At 38.7% G+C, this 10,957-nt stretch overlaps 1 protein-coding gene across 1 annotated transcript; it reads right to left on the bottom strand.

Annotated features, from left to right (window-relative positions):
* Positions 1-577: 577 nt before the first annotated feature.
* LOC107703912 (bifunctional endoribonuclease and deubiquitinase ZC3H12A-like) lies at positions 578-10,796 on the bottom strand. The gene is made up of 6 exons (XM_016506715.1): positions 10,669-10,796; positions 8,938-9,396; positions 7,314-7,453; positions 5,849-6,083; positions 5,639-5,745; positions 578-1,899 (listed from the first exon to the last, which is right to left on the bottom strand). Exons 2-6 carry the CDS (start codon positions 9,291-9,293, stop codon positions 983-985), a joined length of 1,755 nt encoding a protein of 584 aa, XP_016362201.1. The 5' UTR covers positions 9,294-9,396; positions 10,669-10,796; the 3' UTR covers positions 578-982.
* Positions 10,797-10,957: the final 161 nt, after the last annotated feature.

Genomic DNA, 10,957 nt, shown 5'->3' with positions numbered 1-10,957 from the left:
TATGTATGTGTATGTATATATATATATATATATATATATATATATATATGTATAAAAACATATCAGGGGATTCCCACCCACAATAATTGAGAAAGAAATACAAAGAAAAGACTGCAGAAGACAAGGAATCACACCTACTACTATTTGAAGTCATTCTGTGGTGGAGCTGATTTGAATGAACAATTAGCAGCAGACGTACTAACTAGAAAATTACTCTGAACATTGAAAACAGGGAGGTTCCTTAATGACTGCAATTACATACAGCTATATTTAGAATGCTCAAAATTACATTTCAGCTTCTGTCCAAAACCAAATCTGTAGTCTTCGAGCCAAGGTACTGTACAGTTTGCTACACGTTAGGAGCAACAATTGATGCAATGTGCATCAACCTCTTAAAAAACATCTAGACACACAATTGACTTTGTAGTCATACATAGTTACCACATATACTATGTGATAAGTCATTCAGGTTTCTGAGACTTCAGAGCACAAAAGCCAGAAAAGAGCTACCAAAGCTACAAGGAAAAAAAATTACAATTGCATACCTTTAGAGGTACAACAGCTTGTCAATGGGGCAGCACCCTTAAAAGGACATATCTGTACCTAATCTACCCCTCGAAAGTGCATATTAGTAATAGGTACCTTTAAAGTAGTAGTAAATAATAGTAGTAGTAATAGGTACCTTTAAAGTACTACTATGAAATTTTAAAGGTAAAAAGGTAAAAAGTTCAGGGAGCGCCTGAGTGACAAGTTGTTGTACCCCTAAATCGACAAGTTTGTACCTTATCTCCCCCTAAAAGGTGTATACCTTAGAGTTGAACTAGGTACCTTTAAAGCACTACTACAAACTTTTTAAGGGTAAAAAAGTACCCCTAAAGGTACAATGTATGCACATTTTTTTTTCTGAGAGTGTAGAGACTCTTTCTTTTGAGAAACTTGGCATGCCATGCAGTCTTTTTTATGGTCCCAAAGTTTCAACAAATCAGAAGAACTCTCCTCTGGACTTGAGTTTGAGAATCTCTGCCGCCAGCTGCTGCGCATCTTTCAGCTGCGGGAACATTTCCATAACTTTGTTTACATGATGCGGGTTAAAAATTGCATGAAGCTTTTTCCTGACCTCCTCTCTTTCTTCCTGGAAAGCGTTGGACTGTGGCATGGCTGAGTGCTGCTGACTTCCGTAGACATCAGGAGACCTGTGCGAGCTAGGACAGGGTAAAGGTTCGGGTAAACTGGTTGCCTGTGGTAAGAAGTAAGGGTAAGGCCAGGCACCGTAAGCAGAAAGATTGTAACGCTGGACGGGGTTGGGCAGAGGTAGGGAGCTGTAGGCACCAAAGTTGGGCTGATAGTTGGAGAAAGGACTCATGTTGTCATAGTAGCGCTGGCCACCTGCAGGTACACCAGGGTTACCAGACATCGGTGGATGATTGGATCTCATCCTATGCAACTCATCAATGCTCTGGGATGGATCTGAAAACTGGCTTTGGTAGGATCCAAGCCCCGAGTCAGAACTGAAAATGGACGAAGGGTTTGTTGGGTAAGGTGCTTGCAGACTGGTTCTGTCTACCGAAGCCCTGCGTTGTGCCACTGTGGCTGTATTTAAGGGCTTTTTGGTGGACAAAATGTCATCCCAGTACTGGAGCATAACATCCCTGCTGTCAGAGCTCTTGGGATCCAAGTTGAGCTTTTGTTCCAGTTCTTGCTCCAAGGAAGGTGAGCTGGACCCAAAACCAGGGTCATTTCTTGGGTACATGCCTCTTAGTGGCCCAGTTACTCTGCTTTCCTCTTTTGAACCAGACAGTCTGGCATTCTCTCGAAGCTCATCGGCTAGAGAACGCTGTGACTTGTTTGTGCGCTCTGGGTGGTAGAACTTACACTTGATCCCATATGTGCACTTTTTTCCTGAAGAGTAAAAAGACAAATGTGTTATAAGGTATACTTCAGGAATGTGCAACATCGGTCCTGGAGGGTCGTGGTCCTGAGCTTAGTTCTATCCATAATCACAGACACCTGTCTGTAGATTTCTAGCAACCCTGGAGACAGACCCCTTCTCCAAATACCCACACTTGCGGTCTTGGCCATTTGAGAGCGCGTGCGCGTGCGCGCGACAGGAAGTAAGTGCGCAAGACTGTCCCAGGTCTTAAAAATACCAAAGCGCAGTGCCCTTAACGCACACTATCTCGAATACCGCTCTGGAGCGCTATTCGAGGCTTAGTGTATCCCATCATGCATCATTTTCTGGAAATAAATCGTGAGACTTTTTGCCGAGATCTCGCGAGAGGTCACGGAAACTTTTCCAATGTAAGTAAAATATTAATATAATAATTAGATATTACAAATAACCTTGGGCCAAATACAGGAAATACGTCATATAAGTAGTCAAGTGGTCAAGTGCAAAGACCGCAAGTGTGGGTATTTGGACAAGGCTATAGGTTCGATTTTTCAGGTGTGTTTGATTAGGGATGTAACTAAACTCTGCAGGACAGATGACCTCCAAGACCAGATTTGCCAGATCTTTGGTCTACTTCAGAGGTGTCCTGGAGAGCCACAGTCCTGCAGATTTTTGCTCCAACCTTGATAAAATCTCAGCTGTAGCTGTAATGACCTTCCCCTTTAACTCGCTTTGCTTGGCGTTACCACTAGAGGGAGTAATAAACGTATAGGATATAAGTGAGGCGAAGTAGAGTAAGAGTAATAATCCACGAACAACATTTTTTGTGGAGTAAAAAAAAAAAAAAAAAAAAAGCTTTTTTTATAGCTTTTGCATTAAGTCGAAACTTTTATAATTAAAGAGATTTTGTAGTTTTGTAAGTGAATTTTGTAAGCAATTTTACATCAAATTTTATGAATGAAGGTGACTATTGATTAATGAAGGTAAAGTTATTGACTTGAGTATTCATTTACAAGGTATTGATTGCCATAGTTTAATGCTGGGTTTACTTATGGTATATGTAACATAAACATGCCAAAGTGTTGAGTGTCAAGGAATTTATAAGTGTGTTGCATATATGATTTGACTTATTCCCTTTGCTAAATATTTAAGTGTCTAGATTATAAGTTTTGACATAAGTTTGATGTAAGTTGTAGACTGACAAAATGGAAGACAGTCGAGCAAACGGTAGTGCAAGCAAGTCAAAAGTCAGTTCCTGATAAGGATTTAGACACCAATATAATGCAACAAGAAAGATCAAGATCAAGTTCTCGGAAAAGAAATCGCACAGAGAAAGGCCAAGAGATGCATGAACAGGAGGCAAAGAAGCATGAGAAAGCCTTTAATAAAGCTTACGACTCCTGGAAGCAGATAGCTAAGGAAGTTAGGTCTAAATTAAAAGCTTTGTGCACATGTGAAGAGCTTGAACAAATTTTAAAGGACATTCAAACTAGACAAGATGTAGTCACTCAGCATTATGCTCCCTTACTGTGCAATAATACTGCAACTCCAGAGGCTGTTAAGAGAATAGATGTTTGTTCCACACTGACTGCAGAAATTTGTGATTTGGTGAGCAAAAGAATAGAAACTGTTGATGAGATTCAGAAGAAAGAAGTTGTGAAAGAGAGAGTAAGGCAGATATTAAATAAAGATGAGTATGAATCTATATTTGGTTGTACCAATACAGAGACTATCATCTCAGAGTCATCACAGATTTTGGAGAGTTTATTAACTATATCAAAGACCTCTTCCAAAGCTTCCAGTAAGCGAGCTGATGCAGAAGCAGAACTCGCAGCCAAAGTTGAGCAAGTGAAGGCTATGCAAGAAATTCACAATCAGCAAGCCCGACTACTTAAGATAGAGAATGATTGGAAACTGAACGAAGCAAGAATGCTAGCTGAGATGAAACGGAAAGAAATAGAGATGCGCTCAAAACTAGAGGAAGAAAGGACAAAGCTGCAGATGCTACAAGCAGATAAAGAATCAGGACTGTGTGAAATGTGCTGAATTCCACGCTTTCTCAGTGCTCGGGCAGGCTCGATGACTCCTCTCTTAGGACATTGTTTTATGAAGCGTTGGCTATCGTTAACAGTCGACCATTAACTGTAGATGGAATAAATGACCCCAAGTCACTGGAACCTTTAACACCAAACCTCTTTGGCTGCTACAGTAGCTTTCTAGTAAACCTTGATTAGCTTGTTCAGGTGTGTTTGATTAGGGTTGGAGCTAAACTCTGCAAACTGTGGCTCTCCAACCCTGGTCTACTTCCTTCTGTTCATGCACCTTGTATGTTGACAGAGTGAATCCAGCAAAGTTTATTTCCAACTTGCTTCGAAACACTTGTCTGAGATTTTCAAGTAATCCTGAAGACCTCGATTCAGGTATGTTTGGTTAGGGTTGGAGCTAAACTCTGTAGGACAGTGGGTCTCCATGAGCAGGACTGAAGACCTCAGAGTTACACAGAGTTAGGTCAAATACTAGGGCTATCAATTGAATGAATTACATCAAATGCAGATTTATTAAAGGGCTTCCATTATGATTTTTGATTTCACCTTTAGTGTGTAATAGCTTTTTGTGCACGTAAACCAGAAGTGTCCAAACCTGTCCCAGGAGGGCCACTGTCCTGCAGAGTTTAGCTCCAACCCTAATTAATCACACCTGAACCAGCTAATCAAGGTCTTCAGACTCACTAGAAACTTCCAGGCAAGTGTGTTGGAGCTGGTCTCAGATAAACTCTGCAGGACGTTGGCCTTCAAGGGGCAGGATTGGACACCCCTGATGTAAAGTTGATGCTAATGGGATTTAATCTCTTCAGCCAAAAACACTTGCCTAAAATATCTTGTTTGTAGTCATGCTATTATATCCGTGACTTCGCTACGTCATCACATTACACATTTGCATAATGCCCGCTTAATCAAGGAACAGTTGGATAGGTGATTTTACTATGTCAAATATACACTGTTTGGACCTTGTATGGAATTTCAATACCAACACTGCAGTTATCATAGAAATCGTTCTGTTTACAGCTGCCCATGAAACCTCTGGAAGTGAAACCCAATTATGGTAAGGGGCGTTACATTTTTGTTACACTCTTTAAGTGGCTTACTAATCACAACAGACTGGGCCAGCTTTCAGAAAGGCGGCCTTCAAAAGACAGGGGCTAAAACGTTTCAGGCAGAGGTTGAAAAGAGTTGCTGCATCAATGTGCAGTATTAGTAAAATAATGAGCTTTTTGAACTTTAAATTATGTAACTATATTCTAGCAGACCCAAAAAAATAAAATTATTAAATTGTAAATTAGCATAATATGGGAACAATTATGGGTAAATTTAATTACCATCAAATCACATATATCAGTATTTGCTAAGAAAATTCAAAGACATTCAATTAATGTGGCAGTTGAAAGCAGACTTTACAATTGTTTGAGGAGTCATAATACCATTTTGTCTTTCTTATAATTGACCATGAGCTTATCACTGGCCTACAGTGCGTTATATCTGGCTGTGAGTGCCTTTGATGGCAGGAAAATCCATTATTAGGAAATATGGAGTCATTGGACATGATGATGTCCATTTTCCATTGGGCTATATTTTTATTAATTGCACTGAACTAACACATTAAATTGACAGTCCTAGAAATTTATTTCAATTAGTAGTTTGAGGTTTATATGGCATACATGATTCTGAGTGATAGAAACTGATAAGTACTTACCATATGGACAGAGTTGTCGCTTGTGGTCAAGCAACATCGCTTTTTTACGAAGAAAATTATCTAAATTGGGTCCATGACGGCCGAGAGGGTCATCAGGTGGCATGAACCTGTCCAAGAGGGTCGTGTTGATGGTTAGTTAAATGAATAGGAATAGGAACAGGCATTACAAAAAGCATTAGCAGCTCCTAAAGAATAGTTGTAAAAACTTACTTGTCATTAACAAACGAGTACATAAGCAATCTCTCCTCAATACAACGCTTCCACTCCGGACGTTCACTTTGCAGGTCACGATATGTGTCGTTGGATACTATAATGCCATCCAGATCATGAGCTAATTTGACAATAAAGCGATCATCATAGCAAACTACACGCTTTCCTCCGACCCTTCGTGAAGGTGTAAACACAAGAATCTTCTTCCTTTCCAGCTCTTCCAAAATATGCTGATCTGGAAACAAAGACAAACACTTTTTATATTTTTAATTATATTTGTTGACATTTTTAGCATGAGTTTGGAATGAAGACATGGGACATTATTTACCAGTCGCTGATAGAATAACTGGACCATAACTAATAATTGAAGCAATTTGACAATTATTATAGAACAACTCCTTTATGCTTAACTAATGTTTTAAGCAATTACCTGTGCTTGACCAGTTTTCTACATTATAGATACAAAACAAATGGTTATTCCCCCAAATTAGCATTTAATATCCACCAGATGCTACTTTGGGGAGGTGGTAAACTAAAAGATTCCAAAGAACACGAGCCGTCATCTGTGAAACAGCAAAGAGGCAATAATTCATCACACCGCACCAGACTCTATTAAAGATTCACAGTGAAACTGTAGGTGATAAGGAAATCTCTTGAACTTCCTGGTGGGGAATTCCCAGTGAGACCTGCAGGAAACCTAACTCTTCCTTATTCTTCTTGTTTTGTTATTACTGTTCTTGCTCGAATTGATTTGAGGAATCTGAGCAGGGGTGTTCACAACAAAAGAGAGACAGTCCAGGGACATAAACAACTGAGATTACTATCCCCACATCAACACCTCTAGGCTGTTAAAATTGAACCTGAATGTTTCTAAAGTCCTGAAACAAAGGTCATTTTGTACTAGTACCAGATGTACAGAGGGACTGTTTTGCAACCACAAACAAATGAACAGCAAACTGTTAAATTTTGTAATTAAACCGTTTCAATTTTAAAGACCTTGTCAATTATTGCAATGTGAAAACACAATATTCTGTGTAATGCTCGAGTCTAAAGGTTTAGCTTTTCATTAATATATTGATGTCAGTAAGATTTTTCAATGGTTTTGAAAGAAGTCTTATGTTCACCAAGACTGCATTTATTTGACCACAAATACAGTAAAAGGTGTAATATTTTAAAATATATTTTTAATAAATGTCTTCACTGTCTCTTTTGATAAATTGAATGTGTCCTTGCTGAATAAAAGCATTTATTTCTTAAAATAAAATCTTACTGACCCCAAACTTTTGAACGGTAGTGTATGTTTACTGAAAAACCTGCCAAAAACACTGCTGAAGAAAATGATTTCTTTGCAGTGTGAAGTATAGGCTTATCTGCGTCTGTGCAGTCAGATGGGCGTTTTCGCTTTTCAGACAAACCTGTCTGTCATGACTCATTTTTACCAAAAGTGCTGAGGGAGTGTCTCTACCTGAAATAGGTACGTCAGGCCTGGGCTGCTCTTTTCTCCAGGAAGGCACGAACACAGTGATATTTCTGTGTCCTCGGTCAAGGAAGTAATTAACTGCCAGCTCAATCCCACGGCAAGAAAACACTTCCTTGTTCCCATGACTGAAAGAAAACAAGGGAGATCGTAAAAAAAAGAGAGAGAAATTAGTTTGGCAAATGGGTAAATCAGTGAATGTGCATGCCAAAAACCACTGGTCTGTATAAATGTTAGAGGGCTTTGGTGGTTATGTCGCTTTTTCAGCATCTTACGCCATGAATGTAATGTTCCTTAATGGCATGCCACATGTCAAATTATTAATTCTTACATTTTTAAAAGTCTCCTTACAAGTCCTGTGTGAACGGCTCTTTAATTATTCTGTGTGGTTTGGTGCTCAATAACCATTGTTTTTAATGAGGAACATACATTTCTTGAAAGTTCATGAAGTTTTGCTAAACTGTGGTTAATCCATTTAATGCATCAACACTATCAGATTTTATAAATGTGAAAAGTATATTGAGTTCCAAGGGTTGATTCAGTAAACCCAAAACTAAACAGTTTGATCCATCGCAACTTTTATTTTTTCAGATGTGGACGCTGGAATTGCTTATAGCAATAATGCAACTAGAAGGCATGCTAAAACACAACCTGATTTGCATAACCTCATTACGGAGTACTGTACAACAATACAACAACTGGAATGCAAACTGTAGTTGTTGACAGATGCATGTCAGACATGTTTATAGTATTACTGATAAAGAAAAAAAACAAAGAGATAAGACAGACAGACATGATGACAGAATTGTTTGCTTTGACTGGGAAGCTACATCCAACAAAACACACGAAAGAACAGCCATTTCCATTACGTCATGATGTTACCGCAAATATAAATGCATCATTTGGCTTTCACACGTTGTGTGAACGTATACCATCTCCAATACCATCTCTCTTAGACTACTTATAAACCCTTCATTTCAAGGAAGAATGTCTTTCACAAAATTCCCTACTGTGACCTTTGCAGAATGCATGACTAAAAATGTTGCCGAGTGTGTTGAGCATGAGGCCTAGGATCTCTTGGAAACGAAATGGTTAAAACAGTGCATATTAGAGAACAGAGAAGCATGGACAAAGGGGAAGTACAAACCTTTTCAAAAGAACCAGGTCTAAGTTTAAGCCCAAAGGCAATATGAGCAATCCACTATGGGAATTGGTAAGCAATATTGCATTGAATGCACTAGTTACTACTTTAAAATGAATTATTGATCAATTGATGTTTCTTCCAAATAAAGAGCTATCAACAAGTCTGTATTTGTGCCATTATTTGGATGTGCTATTCACATTTTTAAAAACAAACTGTTACAACAATTTGAGGTGGACCAACATTAAAAAAAAAAAAAAATGTGGAATGAAAGTGAAAGCCTTGTATAATTTGGGAAAAGTTTATTCACAACCAGAGCACAGCTGTCATGAATTTCCCTTTGTAAAGGCAACTTGTTGATACTTGTTAAACTGGCAAAGACTCAAAACTCCAGCATAGTTTTCAATCTCCATTCTCTTTCCATTGAAAAACCACATAAGAAAAACCAAGCCAGTAGTACCATGTCCTCACCTCATGGCCACGTTGCTGCCATCAATAACAATAGGCTTCAGGTCACTTTCTGGTTCAGTGGTGTCCTCCAGCGTTGAGCCCTGTGCCCTAGATGAGCTTCCTCCCCGATGGGGCAAACTGAACCCACTATCATCGCTGTCAGAGCTAGAGGAGGGCACAGCCTTGGCCCCTGAACGCACCAGTTCCCCCAGCACTGCGTTGGTGTCCGTCCCCAGGCCGAGCTTCCTCAGGGCAGCCTTCACCTCTTGTGGAGAGTATCCCAGCTTACGAAAGAAGTCGACCTTCATCTGCAGGTCATGGAGGTCAGGTCCGTCTTGGCCCAGGCCAGCGGGTTGATGGTAACACCTCGACTGCATCCCGCCGTATGTTGGATGTTTGATGTTCTGGGGTTTTTCAGTGCAAGAGCTGCTGTGTCGTCCATATGCTGCTCTGACATGTTGCTCTTGCTTCCGAATAAGGCTGAAACATAAACAAATAAATGGTAAATAAAACACAAGCCATAACAATGCAAGTTATAAACTGCAATTAAAAAAATATATAATACATAAAATGTAAACAGTAGAACAAGGTCATATTTTATACATACACATATTTTATGCATTACATGATTTGATCTTCATAAATTCAATCATTCATTCATGAACAACACAATTACAGTGACCATATCATTTATGTATAAGTGCAATTCAATTCCCCATCAACCTCCACCCAAAAATAATAAACAATTTCATGCAAAAATAAATAATAAAAATGTAAAAAAAATAAATAAAGTTTTAGTCTTGTAATTTAGAATACATATTAGAATACAGTAAATATAAAGTAAAACCCATTTTAAAAAGGGTTATCTGTCCTTCAGAGGTTACATATGTTTTCGTGTTGTTTCCGAGTTGACTTTGATATTTATTTGCAATAGTGTCCGAATTTTGACATGTATTTATCTGAAGAGGACTGTTCCTAGGCCCGTGAAAATGGTCCAGTGCATGCAAAATACATCGAGATCAACCCAGTAGTGACTTGCTATTTTACTAAAAAAAGTTGGAAATGGCTTTAAATCTGTTTCCAGACTGTCCAAGGGGCTCAAGCATCATGATTAAATAATGGTAACACGTACTCCAATGCATTTGATAAACAAAATCAGTTTATAGAGGTTTATATCAGACCAGTTTTCCTCGTCATTGATGTTCTACTAATTTGCATTTGCTTTTACTAATTGCTGCAATATTTACATTTAACTTTTTACTCACAAAGTAGTGAGCATCTGTTTATTTAAATTGTACATTCCAGGTGTCATTGAATGACATGGTTAATAAAAGACATCAACACTTCCCCTACTTTTACAACACTTTCCACGAAAAGTTCCTGATTCGTTGATTACATAAGATAGCATTTACAGTGTATTTAAACTCCTACAGACACAGGGCTATAATACAAACTACACGACTAAACTCTAATATACTGTACTGCCAATGACGCGACGATACAACTGACAACGTTCTTCTTCTCAGAGCGTTTCTAGATCGCGGGGCCCTTCACCTCAGCTGAGCTTCAGCCCTGCGGACCCCGGGTAAAGTACTAGAGAAACATATAAACCATTTGTAGTTTTGAAGTAAGAATAATAAAGCGTTACTTTAATGTAAAATACTGACAGTGTAAATGCCTGTCTCAGCTGTTACACAATAAACGTTTCTTATGCAAACGTTAACAAAATAAAACCGAATAACTTTGACCTACCATATTCTCCCAGTGATGAGTCCGGTGATCTGTAACGCGCGCGTGTGTGCTAGAAAGTACTGATCTGGTGTTTTATGACGTGCTTTAATGTAACACCTTTCCTCTTCTACTTCCTGCTCCAGGTAACTCGACCTGTTTCAGCCCCGGAAGAGAGAGAGAGAGTAGACAAACGACCACATTTACATGAAAATTATTTTTATATTCATATTTTTACATTTCATTTTCAGTTCCTGTATTTCTGTTTTCAGCACCTAATTCACTTCCTATTGTATATTTTGTATTATATTGT

This window comes from Sinocyclocheilus anshuiensis, unplaced genomic scaffold, assembly GCF_001515605.1.
Source record: "Sinocyclocheilus anshuiensis isolate Anshui unplaced genomic scaffold, SAMN03320099.WGS_v1.1 scaffold991, whole genome shotgun sequence".
NCBI lineage: Eukaryota > Metazoa > Chordata > Actinopteri > Cypriniformes > Cyprinidae > Sinocyclocheilus > Sinocyclocheilus anshuiensis.
The sequence above is the reverse complement of the archived record's forward strand: the minus strand, read 5'-3'. Positions and strand labels throughout refer to the sequence as shown.